Source organism: Emys orbicularis, chromosome 7, assembly GCF_028017835.1.
Source record: "Emys orbicularis isolate rEmyOrb1 chromosome 7, rEmyOrb1.hap1, whole genome shotgun sequence".
In the NCBI taxonomy this organism is placed as follows: domain Eukaryota; kingdom Metazoa; phylum Chordata; order Testudines; family Emydidae; genus Emys; species Emys orbicularis.
The window spans coordinates 92,600,266-92,626,526 of NC_088689.1; the positions used below are offsets into that span (position 1 = coordinate 92,600,266).

The following is a 26,261-nucleotide window of genomic DNA, read 5'->3' on the forward strand; positions in this document are numbered from 1 at the left end:
TTCATCTACTCCAGTCCCCTGCACTCATGGCAGGACTAAGTATTATCTAGACCATCCCTGACAGGTGTTTGTCTAACTCTACAAGGGAAGAAAATCTGAACGTGCAAGTGGCACGCAGGAAGAGTAACGAGAGGCAGAACAGCAGTTAGAAGCTCTGAGGGGTACTGGATTGTTCCCCAGTAACAGCTGTAAAATGATTCATCTGTACACAAATGCAATGCCTCACAAATACCTTCAGCAGGTATTTCCTCTTGCATGCTACCAGTCATGTGCTGGATTATGGGCAGTCTTTCATAATTCAGCCATGTTAAAATCCTTTTGAAGTCTTACTCTTGGCTCATGCAACAGACATTTTACCCCAAGTCACTGGAAATTACTGTAAAACACCTTGTGATCACACAGAGAAAACTGTTGGCCAATCCAAGGAAGCAAGTTTACATATAAAATACACACAGCAGTGCTGTATCTGACTGCAGTAAAATTAGCTGCATGAGTTTGAGCTCCACATTGCCAAGACAGGAGGTATGTTAATCTGTTCTAGAGGTGCTGGGAACCCTGGTGTGGTAAGCTGCTGTTGATGAAGCCGGAGAGTGGAATTCTGTACAACGCTGTTAATGGACACCAAAAACAGTGATTATTTCTCTCATTAATATTTTCTTAGGCTATGTCTACACTAGCACCTTTGTCAGTATAACTTATGTCACTCAGGGGTGTGAAAAAAAACAACCCCATAGCAATATAAAAGTTACACTGGCAGAAGCGCCGGTGTGGACAGCGCTATTTCGGTGGGAGACACTCTCCCGCTGACATAGCTACCTCCGCTCGTTGGAGGAGGTTTAATTATGTTGATGGGAGAGCTCTCTCCCGTCGGCATAGAGCAGCTACACAAGCGATCTTGCATTGGTACAGCTGCTCCGCTGTAAGCTCGCTAGTGTAGACATAGCCTTAGTTACACTAGTTTGATCTAAAATTTCTCTAATACATCCACTGTTAACCCTTACACAACCACTTATAAAAATGTAATGCATGGAGATAGTGAGCTTGTTCTAATCAGTTTATGGGCCCACCGCCTTAGCTGACAGAATGCCTTTTAAAGTCTATGGGAGTTTATTCAGTCGTTAAGCAGGTAAAACACTGCGGGACTAAGCCCTTTTTTGTCCCAATCTTTGTGGAAACATATATTATGGAAGGTCAAAAGGTAACAACAAACAGGACTTGGCAAATTTATTAAACAAGAACTTGATCATGAATAGAAAAGCAGGTGTATGAAAACCATGGCCACTAACTGCCTTTGAAGTACTAAATGTGGTAAAACTGCGCACAATTTATTGGCGGTAGATTATAGCGATTCTTATCTCCACCTAAAACTGACAGTTCTTACAACACAGAAAAATAGTTCTGAACTATCCACTTCTTAGCAGGTACAATCTCTATTCACCAGATGTGCGAGTAGCAGTAGTTGGTGTGAACAAGAGACAGCTCAGAAAGTATGTATGCCTTATGGACAGAGATTTAAAAGACTGTCCTAAAAGAACAAGCTATATACTAAAATGTATTTTTAAAAGCAACTGGTTCTGTAGCCTATGAGCTCTCTCTGGCCATCTCATAAAATAAAGAATAAGCTTTTCCTAAAATGTGATAAAATCTGTTCAATATTAAGACCACACATTTATTCCAAAACTAGAAACTTAAAGACCATATGGATCACACTGATACAGAACCAAACATGAGAGTAAAAGATTCTTTTTTACCTCATATACTAGGCTAATTGTTATATGTGACTGCAAGTGAAAACTGAATTACTGAAGGGCTATGGAAACATTCAGTAACACAAAAAGGCTTTGTCTGGATTTTGTAAGACTCTCCACAGCAACGATGTAAGTAAACATTAAAAAAGAAAAAGCAAATTGGTCACCATACTCATACCTGCAGTAGCCACACTGGCAGAGTATTCTGTGTTTAGTGCTCCCATGGCGTAGTAGCAAAGGATGTCTCAACCCCACAACAAATGTCTTAATAGAGAAACCTCTGAGTTTCATAAGCTTCTTGGTCAGAATAGCAGAACTCCAGCAAAAACAAAAAGTGTTTATTAAGTGATCAATTTCTTTTCATTGCTTGGATTTTAGTTTTGAGTAAAATATGATAATCCATATGAATGCTGAAAATGTTTTTGACTGGCAGCCTGTGACAATATGATTCAGGAAATTTCATGCCTTATCACTATTAATAGTAAAACAAACAAGTAATAAGTTGTGCACATACAGCTTACACATTCAGGCTATGGACACAGTTTCTATAGACAATGACTCCAAGGGCAGGATTGTGGCAGGAACACATGAATTAACTTTAACTTCACTTTAATATTTGACTCCTCCATTACTAACAGTAACCGTACATCTGTGCCACATTAAAAAATACCTGAAGCAATCATTAATGTGTGCTCTGTTTTCTCATTCTGAGACTTTCCCCAGACAGTTTGGGAAAAGTTTTTATCAAGGTACACAGAGTTAATCACACATATCCCATTATTTATCACAGGTATTCTGTACTCAACTCCCAAACCAATGCAAGCAAACACAGCTACTCAATAGCTGATGAAACGGGCAAGTGTAATCCAATTCCTGAACATTATTCCTGAATAATAAGCAAATTTGGTATGCAGGAATGCAAGTTTCCTATGCATATAATAGTGTCTACTGCATTTTAGAAACTATAATTTACATGAGGGAATGAGAGGACTCTAAGTTGCAGAATTCACTTACAGCACAGTAGGAAATATAAAGGACGGTTCAATTTCTATCAAGTAGTATGGGAGCTGGTATCTCTCTAAACTATTCTGCACTGAAGCAACTACAAAGAACAGAATTCAAGCAAAATTTCCACTGAGAAAAGTGATCAAATAATTGAGGTCAGAACCTTTAGACTTCAATTGTTGCAAAGTCCTTTTATTTCCCTTGTAATTTTCTTTAAGGATAAATACTACACTAAAAACATACCCACACCCTTTGGAGGAAATGTTGGCAAAATAATGGCTCAAAAGAAAAGTACAGTGTACTACTAAATCAGCAACCTCTTTAAGATTACTGTCTGTAGACTGTCACATGATAATCGTGAACTGCACTAACATGTCAGGCTTAACCTGAAACTGTTACTTCCAATTAATTAACGAAACAATGGTCTCTGTATACATTAACCCTTATAACACCAGCTGGACTGGTTATCAACAACTGAATGCTGCAATTACTGCCCTGGCCTCTCTGTAAAGCAAACTACAGCGTTAGCAATATGGGTCTGATGTGCAGTTGGGAAGGAAGTCACTTCTGGCCCTCCTGAGCAACTAATTGACTCTCTACCTCTGCAGAGCACTTGCTGCCTCATGGCTTAAATTAAGTACAGCTGAAAATATGGGGTTGCCATCTGGTTTGAAAAAGCAAGGATCAGGGAATAAAATGAAAGGGTTTTTTGGTACTAACCTCACTTTAATCATTGCCAAAGAGCATGAAGACAGCCCAGCGTCCTCCCACAAGAAAGCCTTGGGCCTCACAAACTTGGCAGCAATCTCCTGCACAAAAAAGCTGGGCAGGCAGAAGCCTTGTCAGAATAAGAGTCCTCCCAGGAAAGCTGTGGTGCAAGGTACATAGGTCTGCCCACATGTTGAAAATCAAACATTCCCTACACAGTTCTTGGGAAAGTTTAACACATTACTGGAGGATTTATTTACAATTAAGTTCTTGCATAATTATTAAATGCATCAACACAAATGTGCTTCATAGACAAAAGACACGTATGTTTTTGTTATTACGAGGCATTAGGTTTGTTTAAACTTGTTTCTACATTTTTTTTTTTTTTAAAGGAATACAAAGGATAGGAAGTTCGTTAGTGAAGTTCACTGCAGGAACCCTCCTGGCTTCTGAAGAAACAAAACAGCAGACTTCAAGGCATTATTATTCAGGAAGCTGACTCTCGGGTTTCTAAAGGGTGGCCAGATAAGACATGTAAAAAAATCTCAGCTTTCCTTCCAAAGTTAATGTTCTTTGGAAACCTCAAAAATAAGACTAGTGGTGCTAGAAGTAATAGATTAAATTGCCCTCTGTGTATGTTGATTTTCTCTCTTAATTTCTGAGTATCCAGTTTCAGATTAGGTACTAAAGGGGGCGGGGGGACATTCATTGCTGGAAATGCTTTAAAGTGGTTATCGGAATTGTAAAGATGGATCATAGACTCTTAGAAACAGCCAAAGCAACACTTTTCTTTCACCTTTCAGCACTAAGAAATAATACCATTTGTTGGAAGTCAGCACTTAGTAATTTGGAAGGAATGAGTTAAAGCCAGTTAGCATGTTTTTGTAGCAGATTACAGTATGAGAGGAAAATGAAAGGAGATTGTCCAGTCTAGCATTTTTAGTCTGGGGAGAAAAATTTACTTATTCAACCAGAAGTTAATGTAAGTTTTTATTCCAAATCCTGCCCTTAAAGAGTCATTGTCTATAGCAACCGTGTCCATAACATTCTAATTCTCAAGAGTGCAACCTTCTAGTAAATGGTACATCTGTCAAACAGCAGGAAACATCTGGGAAAATGGTAAAATGAAAATAAGAGAAACAAATATGCAAAACCTTTGTGTTTTCATATGCTTATAATATACATCTAGAGTATGTTTTTGAATCTGTACTGGTTCTTTCCTTGCCTCTTGGTTAGCTATCAGGCTCTGATATATATTGGTGGCTCTAAAATTCACCACAGTGTAGATATGGGATAACTTCTCCAATGCTAGGAGCCAGAAGACCCTGAGTTCTATTCCCAACCTTACCACAGACTTCCCTGTGACCATAAGCAAGTCAATTATTTTTTGTATTTGTGTTTGCTCTTCTGTACCATGGGAATACTACTTCCCTACTTCACCAGGCGGTTGTGGGACAAAGCACTAATGTCTGGACAATGTTTTGTGCTCTTCCCACGGGAGGCACTCCAGGGGTGGAAAGTACCACCAAATAAAAAGCAACCTATGGAGTTGGATAACAAACCCATTTTGTTTATAAGTGAACAGACTCAAACTGACTAATCATTGCCTATAATATCAGGGAGTAAAGGTTTGTGGTACACAGACAAGGTTTGAAAGGATCAAGTCTCTGGCTCAATCAGGATTTTGAATCATGACAGAAGGTGGACCAAATTCTGGTCCCGATTTAGGAAAGCATCCTGCTCAGGAAGCACTTAAGCCTATGCTTGATTGATTTCCTAAATACAGGTGGACTTAAGCATGTTCTTAAATGGTTTCCTGGGCTTCTGTGAGGTTCCAATAGTGACTTGATTACTGATCAAACACGTTAAACCACATGCTGGGCCTTTTGCTACTAAGAGTCACAATACCACAGTTAAGGTGGACTTGTTATTTATTCATTAAATGTTAATCTGCATTTCTTGGCAGCAGTTTGGGATGAAGAGTTTTGGGGAGAGATTGAAAGGCCATTAGCAGTCATGAAAAATAAAGCTGGTTAATGGGTTTTCCATGCATTCAGCAGAAGTGAGGTGAGAGGAAGCATGTTAGGTTTCGAATTGCCCTGTTCCTCCCATGTAGTCTTTTGAACAAATTGGTGCCTCTTTAAAAGGTTGAACCATTTCTAATCAATAAGACCTATGCTGTAACAGTTCCATTGAGAGCCTGGAGAATTTTAGATCTGAGAGGATCCCTTTGAAAATGCTGAGTTGGGTTCTAAGACACTTCAAAAAGCAGCCCAACACTAGGAAGGAAATTCTGGTGACGCTGGATTGCTTTTTTACATTCTGGTTAATCACCCTAAAATAACAATCTAAAAATATTTTTAAACACCAAACAAAACCCCAGAGTTCAAGGTTAGGGCTCCCCATGCCTCCCTTGTCCCATTTTAATGCTTTTTATCTCTTTCCCAATGGCCCCTTGGAGCTACAATGCCATCTGCATCAAACAGACAATGGACATGATTCTCTGTGGAGCCCCTCAATGCTTCTCTTCTGCAGGGAATAGGAATAGCTAGAGAGCAACATGAGGTACTTCCTTCTTTCAGGTGATCCAGCACTGCCCTGCCCTGTAGAATTCAGGATCTCACTTGAATTCCTTGCTTTGAGCTACTGCCAGGTAACCTGACTGGGCAAATCAGGACATCTTCAATCTAGTTTGCTTTGAGAACAGTTGAAAAGGGAGGCAAATATGCAAACCACTGTAATTTCCCACTGAGGGCTCTACAAAGAAGAGAAAATGCATAGGATTACCAATGGGATCTTGCAAACTGCAGTGCAGGAATCCAAGATAGCTGTATGAACCATGTATGACACAATTCTTCAATTCTTCTCCTGCACTCTGAAGTTTCTTGCTTTGGTCTCAAACTTAACATTTTAGAAGGTATTTTTATGTGCAGAATATAAGTGTGAAGACCTGAGCTTGGTCTTCTTATGATAAGCCAATTCTTATGTAAGAGATTAATCTTCAAAATTGTGCTGAACAGCTGCAATTTGCTGCAACAGAACTATGACATTTTCATATGCAAGTTCATTTTCACAACAATCCTAATGCTGCACATCTGAATGAATTGTGACTAAGAGGGGGAAACTGTTTAATTTTTATACGTATTTATCATGGTCAAGTCCCAAAATAAAAATATTAAATTTTAAACTGGAGTAATCTACAGGCAGAGAGAAAATAACAGTCTCTCTCCAATATATTTTAAGATGGTAAGACTCATGTACAACTTTACCAGTAAAACGAAATCTAGATGACCCTTCCAAAGATACCAATATCATCAATTAACACCTTCATTTTACAACAAAATATACTGATTTGTCCCTATTGTTTGCTAAGATGGAAAACATTTTTACAGTCACTACACTGCAATGATTTTACCCACTGTATAATGCCAGCCACAACCATCCTCATGCTGCAAATACAGAGAAGAGTTATGCACATGAGAGTTCCTAGTAAAAGGCAAAGAAGTAAAAAACTGACCAGTGTCACTTTTTTCAACCTCTTTAGCTCTTGGTGCCCTGGGCATTTGCTCATTTGATTTGTTAGCTGGCAAAAAAAAAAAAAAAAAAAAATGCCATGAAAAGAAATTGCTATCAGACTTCCCAGCTCTCTGCAAGGACTCTTAAGGCAGAAATGAGGCCTGCTGGGAAAAGGCTGATGTCAGCTCTTAAGAGCTCCCTGCAAGGATAAGGAGGCCTTTGTTTTCAGCTGAACTGTGAAAATGAGAAAATGCCTCCAGCCTGACAAACAAAAAACCCACACAACACAGGTCAGGCCTGAGACCTTCACTTAAAGGTACAACACCTCATTAGTGTTATACTTGCATCACAACAGCCAGATACATTTAAAATTAAGCAGAAGGAACCATAACAATAAACCAATTTTCCCTTAAAATATAATATAAAGAAGGTTATACTTCCCCTGCCACTCCATGGTAAGGTATGGCCCTGCAGGCCCTACATAAATCAATTTCCTAATTACTCTCTATCAAATCACAGGGATTTAGTATAAGAAAACAGTGGCACTTTCCACTTTTAGGTTTAAAATGATGTGGCTCTTTAAATTTTATTAGAAAACGAAGCACCTTTCAATCCAGCAAAGATTGTAATACCCATAATATGTTAGAAAATGCTTTTAGGAGTAACATGATAGAGAGAGATTTAAAGAGTAGAAAGTGTGAAAAATAAACAAAAAAGATTCCAAGCTTGTCATATTTCATAGAAAAAGCTGCAAGATACTGGTGGAAGGGAATCGTTTTTTTCCCTTTCACCCCTACTAGTTAATTTTAGCCAAACAAGCATAACAAAAAGTTTGGAGCTGTCGCATATGGAGAAGTTAATAGGTATGATTTATTCCAGATCATAAAGCAAGTGGCAGATAATGGTCCTAATACATCCCAATACATTGCAAAGCTGAAAAGAAGGTCAGACATTTCATTCTGGAATATCACGTACTGAATTTTAAATACTCAACTGGAAGATTGTGATGCTGTTGCAAAAAAAGCAAACATGATTCTGGGATGTATTAACAGGTGTGTTGTGAGCAAGACACGAGAAGTCATTCTTCCGCTCTACTCTGCTCTGGTTAGGCCTCAGCTGGAGTATTGTGTCCAGTTCTGGGCACCGCATTTCAAGAAAGATGTGGAGAAATTGGAGAGGGTCCAGAGAAGAGCAACAAGAATGATTAAAGGTCTTGAGAACATGACCTATGAAGGAAGGCTGAAAGAATTGGGTTTGTTTAGTTTGGAAAAGAGAAGACGGAGAGGGGACATGATAGCAGTTTTCAGGTATCTAAAAGGGTGTCATAAGGAGGAGGGAGAAAACTTGTTCACCTTAGCCTCTAAGGATAGAACAAGAAGCAATGGGCTTAAACTGCAGCAAGGGAGGACTAGGTTGGACATTAGGAAAAAGTTCCTAACTGTCAGGGTGGTTAAACACTGGAATAAATTGCCTAGGGAGGTTGTGGAATCTCCATCTCTGGAGATATTTAAGAGTAGGTTAGATAAATGTCTATCAGGGATGGTCTAGACAGTATTTGGTCCTGCTATGCGGGCAGGGGACTGGACTCGATGACCTCTCGAGGTCCCTTCCAGTCCTAGAATCTATGAATCTGTAAGGTCCCAGCCGTGTTTCACTTCCCATGCAGCAGAAAATCAGTTCCTCTGAAAACTACAACCTTGGTTAAATTAAATCTTTGTTGGGGGAAAGGGATTCCATTACAAATTTTATAGAACACAGTAGAGTTGCCAGGCCGTTTTGACTCATTCCCTCTATCCCAGATGTTGAAATAAATATACCTGTACATACCATTCAATAATCAAAAACCTACCAACGGGTATTATTTAGTGCAAATGGGGAGTTACACGTGAGTAGGGAGAACATATCTCCAGAGTCCAGACGCATTCCAAAACAAATTGCTGCCATCCTCGAGTTTTTGTCAAACTACTTCTACAGTCCCCAAGTGTTCAGATGGATACGTTCCATCTGATGTCGAGTGATGGGGGATGCACCAGCACTCCTACTTAGGGCTAAAGTCAAATTACTAACAAAAGTTCTACCCTTCATAACATATATGGTACTGCTGCAGGTCTAATCTGGTTCAGTCACATTCACTGCCACGGTATGCTCCCATGGCAAGGATGAATATATGCCTACTTCATGATTTCAGCAAGCAAACGACACAGACACACACACAAGATTGGACGAGGGTTACAAAAACGGACTGCCCATCTAAAGTACTTTAGAAATACACTGTGGTTGAAATGTCTGCAGTTGATGCAGGGGAGTGTAATCTGCACCCCCCCCCCCCCCGAACCATCTGTGGCAGCTGTGCCCAATGGGATTCTTCCTTGTGGTGGGTGGCAGTGTGTGTATCAGCCATCCTCATGGGGTTCTGCCATAGGAGGGTAGCTTTATATTTACAGCATGGGCTCTACACACAGGATACCTTGGGGATGTGTTGAATTAATGCATCAGGTGCCCTAGCTAGGCCTTCTCCCAAGACAGAGCTGCACACACTTAGACTAGCCATTTCAAGGAACCTGCAGCCCAGATTCCACTGGCAGAAGCCTGGGAGTACATCAGACCAATTGTCTGTGGTTTAAATAGGGGTTTGACACCAACTAGGTGCAGTGGAACAGTCTTCTATTTTGTGGCACAGAAAATATATCTCACTTTCCCTAATTCCAAAATCTACATCTTTTTCTTTTAAATTAGTTCCAATAGGCCTGAGCAAAACTGAAATTTTATAATCCTCTTCTCTATCTTCTTGTCTATGTTTAAGACAATTAATCTTGCCATCTAGTCTTCAAAAGGACAGAGTTTCCATATAACATGATATTGGCAGCAACAGCAGCTAAACATGAATTATTTGTTTTTCTAAATGAAATGCTGCCAAATTATCTTTTCCAGACCCTCCAAGCCAGTAAACTGTTACTGCCAATAATGCTCAGTACAACACTTCTTTCCCCTAATATACTATGATGTCTTTAGTGATAAAGTAACAAAAACAAGCTTTTACTGCAGATGCTTAATTTTTTTAAAGTCAAAACTTTGTCTAAGCCTTTTACAAAGTATTATATAATGCATTTATATTGCTAACTCAAGATCAAACATAACCAGAGACAAAGAAAGAGTAGAAATCTGGAAATCATTAGAGAAATGTAACTTTTTTGTTTATAGTGCAAAATTCAGGGAGTGTTTGTCAATTTTTTTTTTATTAGAGACATCTGAAATGTCTAAGTTTTGTGACATTTGGTTCAAAGAATTGAATATTATCTGCTAGAAATATTTTAGATTGAAAGAGGGTACAGTGTGTGCTGTGATGGATTTTTTTCCTCTCTGAACTAGAGGGTCTTGTTAAAATATATTATTTGATTCAAGCCATGGGACTACAGGGCAGACCTTATTATTATAATACCAAAAAATTGTAGGGTGAGACATCTCTTTCCTACACTAAGCCACTGAAAGAATCAGGCTGCTGGACAAAAGTGCTATGCAGAAAAACAAGACTAAGTACAGTCGCCTTTAAGATCCATCTAAACCATGGGACTGCATGAAGGAACTAACTTTACCTTCTGGTTTCCAGAGCTTTAGCTTTGAAGCCAATTTAGGCTGCACGTGAATGTGTCAGTTCAAACTCCACCTTTTTTATGGCCTGCACTGTATAAAGTGGCACAATATACATAACTGCTAGTTTTTTATTATATTTCCACCATGTCAGTTTTGAAAATTTTCCACTAAATAACATCATAATTCAGGTTTCAGAGTGGTAGCCGTGTTAGTCCGTATCAGCAAAAAGAACGAGTACTTGTGGCACCTTAGAGACTAACAAATTTATTTGAGCATAAGTGGGTTTTAGCCCACGAAAGCTTATGCTCAAATAAATTTGTTAGTCTCTAAGGTGCCACAAGTACTCCTCATTCTTTTATCATAATTCAAAAATGTCATAAACATTCTCCATATATGTTTTGTATTGCCACAGAAACAAAGTACATGTTTTTTTCCAAGGCTAGCATTCTCATTTGTAAGGAAGGGCTGTAAATAGTTACGTTTAAAAAAAAAAAAAAAAGAGAGGAAAAAAAGCCATGCTGCAAATGAGAAGTCTTTCTCCGCTTGTGTGCATTCGCTGTTTTGCATTACTTCGGTGCTGGATTCCTGATTTGTAACAAATTCCAAGACTGCAGACTGCAGGCCCAGCCTCTGACTAACACTATGGTGATTTATTTGAGGATAAATACCTCTGTCCCGGTCTTGTGACTGAACACAACAGTCGAAAGCCGAGTGGAATGTGAGGAATGCAGAGGGCCATTTCAGCTGAGGCAGCAGGGAACAGTATGCAGTTATCAAGCTACCTCTGACTGTTGAAGTACTCTGATCACTTCCTCCAGTCAAGAATGAAAGGAATTCTCATGCCAACCAGAACATCATTCCCAAGAACAACAAGAACACAGCACGAATGGCACCTGGATGATTCCCTCTCTCTCTCTCTCTCTCACACACACACACACCCTTCTCCATATATTACCTGTATGGAAAGTTTCACCTCTTAATGAAATGCACTCTCAGGGTCTGAATATGATCATATAAATAACTTCTAACAACAACTGCAGCCTGTCCAGTTGTCACGGTGGAATCTACTGAGCAGCTGGGCTCAGAGTCTCCTGGCCTTAGAAAAATGTGAAGCACTTTTACCTTTTTTTCTCCCCAGGGTAGAAAGCTTAAGGGTATGGGATGTGAAGGGAACAGGTTAAAAAGAACAGGGTATTATTTTAAAAAAGCTATACCTTGATATAAATATTATGATGTACACAGTCAACATAATTCCTACTACCTGAGGCTATAAAAACAGTTTTAAAGTGCCACATAATCCTCTTGATCGCCATACTGACCTTCTTCCCTTTATGTAAAGTACAAAGAGTCTGGCCCTAAATTCAAGGTATACTATAATTTTCAACATGCAAATTTTTTTTTAAAAACCAACATTGTAATTAAAGGAACAGCAGTGGTATTAGATTCTATTTGGCTAGGAAATAAAGGCACTGAAAGAGAGAAACTTACAGGTGCGGGTTGAACATTCGACTCATTTTAGAGACATGTTCATTTTCACAGTCTAGCTCATCATCCCCTTGGTCCATGCTGAACTTTCTCTTGTTGGGGCTGATGGGAGGAGGGCCTGTTCGATGGTTGGTTAGAGCAGAGGATACTGGAAGAGACTGCATTCTGGGCTCACCTCTTAGAGCTGCTTCACCTACAGGAAGAACACAAGGTAAAATGAACACAGGGAAAAAAGCATCCCCTTTTAAAACAACTCTTAAGGGTAAGTTTTTGACTCAGTAATGGGGCACATGCCACACAGCATGTTCAGGACACACTGAAAGAGTGGTTAGAAGCCAAGTATTAGGCATCACTCAGAAGACATGTCTTTCAACCAAGAAACTGTTTAGGATCCAGTTTAAAAATAAAAATGTTGGAATAAAGTAACAGTTGAAAAAATGCACTACAGAAAGGATAATTTACTCACCTTGGGTGAGCCTAAAGGCTGAGCCAATTCAGTCTTAAAAAGTACTTTTATTCAGAAGCATTTCTTTTAATAGGATAGGCCAACTCAACACTGAACTTACATTACCTTACAATGCAAAGCATGACTGATTTTTTGTGTGTGCGCTATGTAGGCTTTGTTCCTTCCCTATGCCAGCGTCTTTAAATTCTGGGACTACAGTTCACATTTGTGCCAAATACTCATGATATAAATTATTTATTGAATACACTTTACATTTATATTATATAAAATGTTGCCTGAATCAAGACTGTCAAATATATTAATCTAATTACTCTTGGTGAACATTAAGGGAAAAATTCTGCTCTTGCTGACACTGGTGTAAATTTGGCCCTTTAAAGTCATTTTGGTGCAATGAACAAAAGAGCATGCCTGCATGGCACATGGATCATAACACTTCAATCCTAAACAAGTTAATTTTCAACTAGATAAGCTAGCAGTAAACCCAGGGGATACACCTCATCACAGCATCTGAGATTTAGCAGGAAATCTCATTTGCAGTATACAGGAGTTGTATATACAAATTCAAGAAATGATACATTTATATAGCATATCCATTTGCTGTAATTAAGCATGCCTTACAAATTGGGCTGCAAACGTCTTCCCTTTACAATTAAATGCCAGTGTTCACCAATGTTTACAGCCTCCATTGATACATCCATCTCTGCTGCAATAGGTCAGATTTAAACCTCATATGGATTTTTAGATTAAGAAAATCACTTTTGGGGGCTTTCGGGGGAATCTGAAGGTAATCTGGACTATCAACTTTACCTACCCCGGTAATGCTTCTGAAACAAACACTTTTGTTAAAGTTTAAAATTGGTGTTTTTCCTTCGGTGTCTGATGCATTTTAGTTTCCACATGGTCACAATTTTGGGAAATAAAATTAGGATAAACTCAAATCCATCTATAGCAATGCGGTACCTAAGAAAGACATCTTTGTCTGCCACTACACATTTTGATATCACCACTATTGAACAGATGATTTATAGAAAGTAGCCCTAATTCACACGGGTGACAAGTACTATTTTGTTGGGAAAAGAACGAGTGAGAAGAAAACCTCCTGAAAGTTTACCAATAAAAATAAACATTTTGCCAATTAAGTCAGTAAGATATAAACTAGCAAATACACTGTGACCTATATTACACCACAAGTCATGATTTCTATTAAAGACCCTGGCATTGAAGCTAGATGGGAATTTTCCATCTTGAAACTAAATAGTAGAAAGTATGTTCTACAGCAGACATTCTGAAACTGGACATGCAGACCATGTGCTGTATTAAAACAGCCAATTGTTAGCTGCAAATCCCCTACCCCAGCAGAAAAAGCCTTTACAAAAAGGAGGTTTTGCCATTAAGAACTTAACCTTCTGATCAATAAATTCTATACTACATTTTTCAACCTTTAACGTTACCAGTAAGGAGCTCCACATATATCATGGTCACATTCTGACACAAGCCTGTGGCTACATCAACAGCACTAAATCATATCATAATCAGCTACTCCCTACCTAGCTTATCTCCCTCATTTCTATCTTTGAAGTGTAAGTTGACACCCACTTCAAAAGATGAAATCTTGATATTCTGAAGAGTCTGATACTTCCCTTCCCCCCAATCCTTCTCCCTCCACCATGTCCAAGGTCACTTTTGAAGTCTCAGAGTGGATGTGAAAGGCAAAAATCTACCAGTACTGTCCATTCGCCAAACTAGAAACTGTTTTGGTTTTCAGGGAGTTTGACACAGTATCACATCAAAGAGACACGAAGTAACATTTCCTAAATTGGCTGTATCTTTTGTTATTTTGCCAAATATCAGGATTCCTCCCCCCCCCCCGTCAAAAAATAGTGTCTGTAGTGGCAACAGCAGTTGTTTGAATTACTAACTCAATTAATAAAACACATTCAGTTAGAAAGTTCATGATAGTGAAATGTTATCTTCTGCACTTGGTGTAATAAAAGCCTTTTTAAAGGAACTTAGTAAAGCGTAAAGGGTCTTCACTAGCTCTTAATAAAATCCATCAAGCTCTACAAAGATTCCAGTGGTCAATTTCTCTCAGCCTCTTAGATGTACTTAGCAAAAAATATTGGGATCATTATTCTAAGAGCAACTAAAGTCACCAGCTAGTTCTGAGTGTTCTAGTGATTTCATCCATGGCATGACAATGCCACTTAGCAAAACTAAATCAGATGAATGTCACGACCACTACAACTTCATGAAAACATTGTTACTGAGGCCCTGGGCATCAGAAGGTGCTGAGGACTTTCTTACTGAATTGGATGGCCATCAGCATCTTGCTGGAGGTGCTCAGTACTTCACAGGACTGAAACCCTATAGGGAGATAGGGCTGGCAGAAAGAATCCAAAAGAAAAGGCAGTGTGTGTGTGGTGGTGGTGGGGGGCGATTGGGGGGTGGGTGAGATCCATGATGAACACTAATGGCCTCACCATCAATTGCAGGGATAAACGGTTTTATAAACATAACCCCCTGCTGCATGCATTATGCTGTATTTATCCCACACTGCAAACTCAGTCTCTCATGTGGCCTTCAAGACTGATTAAGCCTATAACTGGTTTACATTAAAAAAATTGAAATAAAAAAAGATTTGTTTTCAACTTTTTCCTCTTTACAGCACTTTAATTTAAATCAGGGGGAGAGAAACCACAACTCAGTCTACCAAACAAAATGCTGTTTTACTGACTGGATTTGTCTGTCTCTGTCTGACCACACTCTATGGTAACCAGACTGACATCATCCTACTGGCAAGACAACACTCTGATAAAACTGTATTCCATAAAATTCCACAAGCCTATACCCAATCTTCAAAATCCATTACTGCACAGGCCTGCGTCTGGGCTGCAACTGAAGCACCGATAGCCAACGCATGTTCATTATGCTTCTCATAATACTTCTCTTTGTTTCAACCAGCAGCTGGGTAAGGCACTGCATATCTGCCTCTTTCAAATAGTTCTGCTTATGACTATTCATCCCAGTCAACTTTTTTTGTTTTCTTTTCTTTTTAATTAGAACTGTTAGGTAACATGATAGAGTACAGACAAGCTAAACAGAGATAATGACGTGACGTATCATCCGCTTGTAATACAAGTATTGCAGTAACATACAGCTCTGTTAACAGGACTCCATGCACTCAGCAAGAATGCTCCCTCCTTTATCAACTTACAAGTTTAAATCTGAGGTTTCTTTAGTATAATGGACCTAACCTAAGCTATATGTTTAGAAAAGCAGCATTCCAGATCCAGTCACGCTGGTCAGCCCTAAAATACCTTGCTACTGTCCCGTAAGTACTGGATCATTTATAGTATTTGTGTTTTCTCGAGTTCAGTCAGCACTGTGTCTCCCTGCTGAAATGTTACATACAATACAAGCTTCATAAAGGCATAAATCATGTTTTTACAAATGCTGATTTGACAGCAAGATACCAGAGAAATCCCAAAATGCATCAGATAAAATCTTCTGAGAAGTCCATGACTCACCAAGACTAGAAATAAAAAAATTTATACACACACATTTGTCAGCCTGCTTCCTTCCTCCCCACCCCAGCATCTCAGTGTGGGCTGCAGCATGCGTATTCAAACATGGCTACCATATCCTATTCCCCCTCCCAATTTCCTCCTTCCAGCTGGCTGCTATTAAGTCCATAAAATCTGAGCATTAATTACACTCCAGAAATGAAAGTCTTCATCTTTCCAACCAAAGATTTACAAGATACACTTCTCGACACAAAACAGACTAAAATAAAATTCTGAAACTGAGGAACATGCAGATGAGAGGGCAGTGAAATTTAACCACCACTTTCTGTGTTCTCTACTCCATTCTCCTCCATTCTCAAACATAGGGAGAAATAAAGTGCAGGGAGGATGATCATAAATGGGAGTAAAATTACAATCCATGTGTTTATAGAACAAGAACTGGGTCATTTATAACTACTCAGTATGGAGTAGGGGACCTATAGCAAGGTGCTGAAATTTAAAAATTACAACTAAGTGAACAAACAATGCCAAACAAGGATATTGAATCACAAAATGTACCTTGTTCATCAATCTTGTCAACTGATTATAAATAATTAAAAATATTTCATAGCATGCTAAATATTGTAAAAAAGTGAAATCTTAGTAATATGAAATCCATTAAATCTTCACTAAGATCTGAGATTTTGTGTGAGATTTCTAAGGTACGCAGTTTAGCACAGTTCTACTTTAACAATTATTTGACCAAAGGGAGTACATGCATCCATTTAGATTGTTCAATGGTAAATCTTGATTTAATAATAAAAAGTCTATAAATAAATATTCAAGCTATCAGATGTCATGTTATTTATACAAGCGCTGTATACTATTAACAAAAAATGTACGGATTGAAAAGAAGTTGATGGACTGGAGAATACGTTTTTTAAGACAATTTGAATACAAGTACATTCCTAATGAAACCGTAAGAAAAAAAAAATCAGTGAATAGATAGTCTAATTCTAACGTATACTACAAAGGTAGCCCCTAGAAATGGTTTAAATTATTTTATTGTATAGTTGAGAGTGCCTTCGTCTCCTCTCTTGTAATAGTGCACTCTCCTCAAACAAAAAGAACAGGAGTACTTGTGGCACCTTAGAGACTAACAAATTTATTAGAGCATAAGCTTTCGTGGGCTACAGCCCACTTCTTCGGATGCATATAGAGTGAAACATATATTGAGGAGATATATATACACACATACAGAGTCAATTCAGGGAAGTTCTATGACCTGTATTATGCAGTAGGTTGATTGATTAACTAGCCCGATCACAGTGGTCCCTTCTGGCTTTATAGTCCACAAATCATTCACTTATTTGGCATTGGACCCGATCAGCTTCCTCACAAGAGGACACCAGTCTAGCAAGAACCCAAGCTTCAACATATAAATTACAGCAGAAAAATATTGCTGGGAAACATTTGCCGACATCCAAACCATCCCTGAGAACTTTTGGCGGCATTTAGGCGGCGACGCCTCTGGATGACCCTGCTTGTTGGCGGCATTTCGGCGGATGCTCGTCCGCCGCCACGGTCCTCCGTGGCTTGTCGTCTGGAGGGTGCCAGACGAAAAAGGTTGGGGACCACTGGCTTAAAGGGTGCATGGTTAAGCACTCAAAGGCCAGGAAATGTCAACGTTACGGTTGCCTGCATAAGCCAAGCTTGTACATGCACCCTGGGCATATGCATTACTTTGAAGTGATTCCGTGATCTCCTACTATTTCTTTATATATTACACTACTATAGAAACAGGTATGTAGTAATTTTAGTAGTCTGAACTACTCTGTAATATGCAGGAGCAGGGAAAGAGACATGGTTAGCTGAGCACTTAAACTCCAGTTAAGAACTTATTAGAGAGACATGGTAGGTGAGGTAATATCTTGTATTGGGCCAACTTCTGTTGATGAGAGAGACAAGCTTTCAACTGTTAAGAGAGAGAGGAGTTCTGCAGGCCAGGCACGTTCCTGTGTTGTGGCACTCCTATGGTGTGCAGGAGCAGTGCTCCATCCTGTGTACCTTTGGTGATCAGCCAGAGTGGTGCTGGGGCAGGTGGGCGGGGGGAAATGAAGCTACACAGCAGGCAGTCTGGAGCTGACCTGCATGCTTCCCCTCCGTGGAGCTCCTAAACGCCATATGCTAATCTTTAAGGATGCCTATTTCTGTCAAATTTCACTTTTCATACCTTAGCAGTTTTGGCTGTAGGGCAGTTGTGGGCCCCTGTTCAGCAAGGCACTTCAGCACATGTCTTATTTTAAGCATGTGACTAGTCCCAGTGAAGTCAAAGCTAGCCATTTAAAATGGGATCCTTTCTGCATTCTCTCACACTTAGTAACTCCTGCTTCCAAGATGCTGAGCTACAGTACATGAATCCAGACAGCCTGCAGCTAAACACAAGTGTCCACATTAGCTTGCCTGCAAGACCTAATTACAACCAACGCTAATTAATATATTTCCCAAGTCGCAGAAGGCAAACAGGTTCCGAAAGAAGCAGAAAATCTCCCAAGCAACTGCTGCTGTTTCCTGTGATGAAGAGCAGGCTCCTTCTAATGCAATGTAAATGGACTGAGATGCTTCTTTTTCACCTGGCTCAACACAGAAGGAAGAAGGGGTATTCTTAACTGACACTGTTTCTGACCCACAAGCCAGCTCTCCTAGCAAAAACATACATTAAACATTTAAAACGGTACAGAAGGACCACAAATGAATGCAAAATATTTTTACTTGTGCTCTCACTGAATTATACTCTCACTTTATTCTTCTCCCAGAAGTATACTAGTTAATCTCATGAGTAGAGTCACAAGCCACTCCTGCTCCAGTAAAAGCAATGTTGATCAATATATTACTATGTACCAGAGTCATAGTCAGGATGCACAGGGTCTAACAGCCCCAAGTATGTGATCTTGAGTATGCTTCAAAACCTATGGCATTGTAAAATGGGCTGCTGATGGTTCAACTGCCAAACTCTCTGATTAGCAGCAGTATTTCCTTGATGACTGCAGATTATTTTTATTGGGTGCAGCACAAGTAGAACAACAAATTATAGCCTCCAAAAGAGAAGAAAAGGGCATTTACCTGCTCCAAGAAACAATAAATCCCATTTTCTTGTACTTGCTTAATAAGACTATATTACTATTGACTGTACTACAGAAAGATGCATGTTCCATTTAACTCACTGGCAAAATACCCTTTATTCTAAATGTAATTAGAAGTGCTTGTTTACCACTAACCGCACTTTGTGTAGTAATACTGCTCATGGATGAATCACTGAACTCTTAAAAAGGCCTATTTCAGATCTAGACAATGATTTTTCCTCCTTGTGAAGTGTTAAATCTCAAACACATCTCCATGGGCTGGCTTAAAAGCTCACTGAAGTCAATGGGAGACCTTCCGTTGACTTAAGTGGGGTTTGATCAGGCCCCAAATTGTTTTCATGTGACACATTAGCTGTATATTTCCATTTCCAATATAGAAAATGAATACAGATTTGTTTACTCAAAATCATGGTCATGAAAAACCTGAGTAACAAATATCCCCTTAAATTCAGCTTAATTTTGTTAATATTTAGAGTCTTTACATGGAATACCATTACACTTGTGACTGGCAAACTTCAGGACTGACGTTGGTTAAATGTTTCTACCTCTGGTTTCCCAAATCTGAGCTCATCCACATTAAAAAAAAAGGAAAGATAAATATGTAATACCTAGTGAAAAATTCTATCTATGAAAAGTCATGAATGGCTCACCAGTATCTCAGTTCTGGAGTTCAAATTACCACTCCTTTTCAAAATTGTGGCAGTTTCTGGGTCTCTCTCTTCTTTTCTCTGTCACCAAGGTAAGTGACTTATTGTGAAACATAAGAGACAGGAAAGCAGAGCTGATCAAAGGCCAGTCTGGCATTAGGTGAAAATGATCAAAGCTTAAAGACTTGCCATCCACTTCAAAAGTAAATCTGAGTGAGAGTAAGGTTACAATAGGAAAGATTTGTAAGATCAGGTGCTTAAGCAGTATTTTAATGGGCTGAGTGGTATCGAGAGACATCGTAAAAAGTTAAATTAAATGTAATGACAAAAAGAGGCAAACAGGAGATTCAATTTGTGAAAGTCCAAAACTGAATAACTCCTTCTGAAGAACATATAGTTAAATATTTGCAAAACTGACCAACATTTTAACAACGGACTGTATGTATACACACCGCTCAAATCTGAATGTACGTCAGCTAATATGGTTGGCATTCTGTCCTCTTAGAAATAAGAGCTTGCTGTTTGGTTGCTGGTTTATTTTATTTTCTTTATTTTTTTTTTTTTAAACCTTAGGGCCATGTGGTGCTCTTCACTCTTATTTGCTCTGCTAGCTCATGCATTTTCTGGGATTTATAATATTTTTAGATCAATGTATTTGTATAAGCTCTACCTAGTTGTTCGATTTCCCTGGTGTGCAATACATATGAAATCCTCCAATTTCAAAATTCCACACTGGTCAAATCTTACAGGAGGACAATACTGGGATGAGATGGGGTTCTGTAATAGAACATGCCTGGGGTATTTTAAACTGGTTAGTTCCATGTAAGATTAAGTACTGTAACATAACTGTAGCTCTTGGCTATTGCATCTGGTAGCTCTTGGATACTCCATCTCCTTCCCAGATATGGCATGGTCAGTATCTTCTAAATGCAAACGTTTTGGTCCAGCCTGAGCCTGAACAGCTAAACTGCAATTAAACAGCCCTGAGTCAGCAGAAACAGGACAGCCACAGGTGTATAACTGCAGCATAGACATACCCTCAGGCTCCATGCAAGGAATACATGCCTGACTGATAGTGGATCCCTTCAGCCTGTTGATTCTGTAGTGTTCTTTACCAGATGTGAGCCAGTATTCTTCCCTAGATGCTGCTAACGTGCAGAGTTTGGACTGCAACAAGGCTTTTATAATGGTCCTCTTAACAGAAATACCGTACAGTCCAAGACTAAAGAAATAGACCTTAGTGGCTTTGTCCAAACACTAAAAGAACAAACAAAAACACTTGTAACTTCTACCACAGGCAACAGATATTGTGGAGCCGAGGAAAGAGTCAGCTACTCAAGAAGTACAGACCTGTTATGCTGGAGAGCTAATTTCTAAAACATCAGCCCATGGACAACGGTGTCTTCAGATCAGGGTGTAGCATCATGGGAGAGGAGAAGGGGTAAAGGAGGCAGAAGATAATGCCTATCTACAGATAGTTGATCCAGGCTGGTCTGCATAATCACTATAGTGTTGGTTGTGTCCCCATTCAGCTTGAGGACCATTTTGTGAAGCTTGCAAGCTCTTTCCCTTACTGAAGCAAAATGACATGGATTTTATTTGCTAAGGCCTGGTCTACACTACGACTTTAATTCGGATTTAGCTGCCTTAATTCGAATTAACGCTTGACCCGTCCACACAACGAAGCCATTTAATTCGAATTAAAGGGCCCTTTAATTCGATTTCTGTACTCCACCCCGACGAGCGGAGTAGCGCCAAAATCGAATTTGTCAATTCGAATTAGCGTTAGTGTGGCCGCAATTCGATGTTATTGGCCTCCAGGAGCTATCCCACAGTGCACCATTGTGACCGCTCTGGACAGCAATCTGAACTCGCATGCACTGGCCAGGTGGACAGGAAAAGCCCCGGGAACATTTGAATTTCATTTCCTGTTTGCACAGCGTGGAGAGCACAGGTGACCACAGAGAGCTCATCAGCACAGGTAACCATGCAGGCTGATAATCGAAAAAGAGCACCAGCATGGACCGTACAGGAGGTACTGGATTTGATCTCTATATGGGGAGAGGATTCAGTGCTAGCTGAACTGCGTTCGAAAAGACGAAATGCCAAAACTTATGAAAAAATTTCCAAGGGCATGATGGAGAGAGGCCACAATAGGGACACAGATCAGTGCCGCGTGAAAGTCAAGGAGCTCAGACAAGCCTATCAAAAAGCAAAGGAGGCAAACGGTCGCTCCGGGTCAGAGCCGCGGACATGCCGCTTCTACGCTGAGCTAAATGCATTTCTAGGGGGGGCCGCCACCACTACCCCACCTCTGACTGTGGATTCCGAGCTGGGGATAATCTCATCAGGTACACCTGATGATTCCGCGGAAGGGGAAGAGGAGGAGGAGGAGGACGAGCTGGCAGAGAGCACCCAGCTCTCCGTTCTCCCCAACAGCCAGGAACTGTTTCTCACCCTGACTGAAGTACCCTCCCAAGCCTCCCAAGCCAGCACCCAAGACCATGACCCCATGGAAGGGACCTCAGGTGAGTTTACCTTTTAAAATATAAAACATGGTTTAAAAGCAAGCATTTTTAATGATTAATTTGCCCTGAGCACTTGGGATGCATTCGCAGCCAGTACAGCTACTGGAAAAGTCTGTTAACATGTCTGGGGATGGAGCGGAAATCCTCCAGGGACATCTCCATGAAGCTCTCCTGGAGGTACTCCAAAAGCCTTGCCACAAGGTTTCTGGGCAGTGCAGCCTTATTCCGTCCTCCATGGTAGGACACTTGACCACGCCATGCTAGTAGCAAGTAATCTGGTATCATTGCCTGACAGAGCCTGGCAGCGTATGGTCCCGGTGTTTGCTGGCATTCAAGCAACATCCGTTCTTTATCTTGCTGTGTAATCCTCAGGAGAGTGATATCGCTTAGGGTAACCTGGTTGAAATAAGGGAATTTAATTAAGGGGACTGAGGTGGCCGTTCCTACTGGGCTGTTTGCCTGTGGCTGAAAAGAAATCCTTCCCTGCATTTAGCCAAGTGCAAAGGGGGGGGGGGGAGGATTGGCCCAGAGCTTTTCGCGTTTTGCTAGCAGGGATCTTCCCTGATACCAGCCAGGAGGTGGGGGGAGGGAGAAAGCACTCATCCCAGAGAATTCATGGCGGGTGGGGGGGGGGGTGTTAGTTTGGTTCCTGCAGGGATCTTCCCTGATACCAGCCACGCGGTGGGGTTGAGGGAGAAAGCACTCATCCCAGAGAATTCATGGCGGGTGGGGGGGGGGGGTGTTAGTTTGGTTCCTGCAGGGATCTTCCCTGATACCAGCCAGGCGGTGGGGGGAGGGAGAAAGCACTCATCCCAGAGAATTCATGGCGGGTGGGGGTGGGGGGGGGTGTTAGTTTGGTTCCTGCAGGGATCTTCCCTGATACCAGCCAGGCGGTGGGGGGAGGGAGAAAGCACTCATCCCAGAGAATTCATGGCGGGTGGGGGTGGGGGGGGGGTGTTAGTTTGGTTCCTGCAGGGATCTTCCCTGATACCAGCCACGCGGTGGGGGGAGGGAGAAAGCACTCATCCCAGAGAATTGGATGGGGGGGGGGTGTTAACCTTCAGCAGCAGAAAACAAGCTAACAGGAAAACTGCAGCACAACGGGCTTTGCTTGGTATGTGGGAAAGCAGGGCGCAGAAGCCTAAAGACAGTGGCTTACCATGGCAGCATGCAAGGTGAATTCTGTTGCCCCGACCTGCGTCTGTGATCTCTAGCAGCAAAGCCACAGGCACTCAATATTAAGAGGCAAAATGCGACCTTGCACAGAAATCACATGTGCTATGTAATGTGAATAGTATACACCGTGAAAGAGTATAAGCATTGTTCTGAAAAATGTATCTTTTAAAAAAATTCTCTCCTTTTTTCACTCCCTCCAGCAGGTGCAAATGTTTCAAGCCTCCCTCCTCCTTCCCGAAGGCTATCCCAGATAAGGCGTCGTAAAAAAAAGACGAGAGAAGAGATGTTTTCCGAAATCATGCAATCCACCAGGAATGAAAGAGCTCATCTGAATGAGTGGAAGGAGACGGTTTGCAAGTATAGGAAAGAAGCCAGTGACCGTGAGGACAGGAGGGACCAACGTGAGGACATGAGGGACCAACGTGAGGACAGAAGGGACCAACGTGAGGAGAGGAGAGACGCTCGAGATGAGAGGTGGCGGCAGGAAGATCAGAGGAGTCGGGAAGCAACGCTGGGGCTGCTGCGTGAGCAAACAGACATGCTCCGGCGTCTGGTGGAGCTTCAGGAACGGCTGCTGGAGAACCGAGTGCCGCTACAGCCCCTGTATAACCCCCCTACCTCCTCACCATGTTCCATAGCCTCCACACCCAGACGTGTAAGAACACGGGGCGGGAGGCTCCGTACACCCTCCCATTCCACCCCAGTGGACAGCCCAAGCAAAAGGCTGCCATTTTTTTAACCTTTTTTTACTGGGCTTTTCCTTCCCGCAGATCCTCCTCCCAAACCCCACTCAGGTTCTGTGCCGCTACAGCCCCTGTATAACCCCCCTACCTCCTCACCATGTTCCATAGCCTCCACACCCAGACGTGTAAGAACACGGGGGGGGAGGCTCCGTACACCCTCCCATTCCACCCCAGTGGACAGCACAAGCAAAAGGCTGCCATTTTTTTAACCTTTTTTTACTGGGCTTTTCCTTCCCGCTGATCCTCCTCCCAAACCCCACTCAGGTTCTCTCCCTCTTTTTATAATCAATTAATAAAGAATAAATGATTTTTAAACAATGGTGACTTTATTTCCTTTGAAAGCAAGCTGGGGGAAGGGGGAGGGTGGGTTCTTTACAGAGAATGAGTCAATAAAGGGGGCGGGTTTTCAGGAAGGATAAACAAACATAAATTTCACACTGTAGCCTGGCCAGTCATGAAACTGGTTTTCAAAGCTTCCCTAATGCGCAGCGCTTCATCGTGTGCTCTTCTAATCGCCCTGGTGTCTGGCTGCGAGTAATCAGCAGCCAGGCGATTTGCCTCAGCCTCCCACCCTGCCATAAAGGTCTCCCCCTTGCTCTCACAGAGATTGTGAAGCACACAGCAAGCAGTAATAACAATGGGGATATTGGTTTGGCTGAGGTCTGAGCGAGTCAATAAGGATCGCCAGCGACCTTTTAAACGGCCAAATGCACATTCTACCACCATTCTGCACTTGCTCAGCCTGTAGTTGAACAACTCCTGACTCCTGTCCAGGCTGCCTGTGTATGGCTTCATGAGCCATGGCATTAAGGGGTAGGCTGGGTCCCCAAGAATAACAATTGGCATTTCAACATCCCCCACGGTTATTTTCTGGTCCGGAAAGTAAGTCCCTTGCTGCAGCCGTTTAAACAGATTGGTGTTCCTGAAGACGCGAGCGTCATGAACCCTTCCCGGCCAGCCCACATGGATGTTGGTGAAACGTCCCTTGTGATCCACAAGTGCTTGCAGCACCATTGAGAAGTACCCCTTGCGGTTTATGTACTGGGTACCCTGGTGCTCCGGTGCCAAGATAGGAATATGGGTTCCATCTATTGCCCCACCACAGTTAGGGAATCCCATTGCAGCAAAGCCATCCACTATGACCTGCACATTTCCCAGAGTCACTACCTTTCGTAGCAGCACCTCCGTGATTGCTTTGGCTACTTGCATCACAGCAGCCCCCACAGTAGATTTGCCCACTCCAAATTGATTCCCGACTGACCGGTAGCTGTCTGGCGTTGCAAGCTTCCACAGGGCTATCGCCACTCGCTTCTCAACTGTGAGGGCTGCTCTCATCTTGGTATTCTGGCGCTTCAGGGCAGGGGAAAGCAAGTCACAAAGTTCCATGAAAGTGCCCTTACGCATGCGAAAGTTTCTCAGCCACTGGGAATCGTCCCACACCTGCAACACTATGCGGTCCCACCAGTCTGTGCTTGTTTCCCGGGCCCAGAATCGGCGTTCCAAGCCTATAACCTGGCCCATTAACATCATAATCTCCAAAGCACCGGGGCCCGCGGTCTCAGAGAATTCTGTGTCCGTGTCCATGTCCTCATCACGCTGGTCGCTGCGCTGCAATCGCCGCCTCCTCCTCCTCCTCGCCTCTTTTTTCTGGTCCTGTGTAAGCATAAACTCCACGAGAAAGCGCGAGGTGTTTATAATGTTCAAGACTGCGTTCTGGAGCACAACGGGATCCATGCTTGATGCAGAATGGAGTCTGCAGAGTTCACTCAGGAAAAAAGGCGCGAAATGGTTGTCTGCCATTGCTTTCAGGGAGGGAGGGGGAGGCTGTACCCAGAACTACCTGCGACAATGTTTTTTGCCCCATCATGCACTGGGGTCTCAACCCAGAATTCCAAGGGGGGTGGAGACTGCGGGAACTATGGGATAGCTATGTAAAAGCTACCCACAATGCAACGCTCTGGAAATCGATGCTACTATGGTAGCTTGGACGCAAACCACCGAA

At 41.6% G+C, this 26,261-nt stretch overlaps 1 protein-coding gene across 1 annotated transcript in view; it reads right to left on the minus strand.

Moving 5' to 3' along the window:
* The window catches only part of VGLL4 (vestigial like family member 4), a 67,286-nt gene that overhangs the window by 21,727 nt on the left and 19,298 nt on the right, over positions 1–26,261 (minus strand). Inside the window, exon 2 of the mRNA XM_065408368.1 lies at positions 12,057–12,246. Coding sequence (XP_065264440.1) covers positions 12,057–12,246 — 190 coding nt within the window. The remainder of the gene's footprint in view (positions 1–12,056; positions 12,247–26,261) is intronic.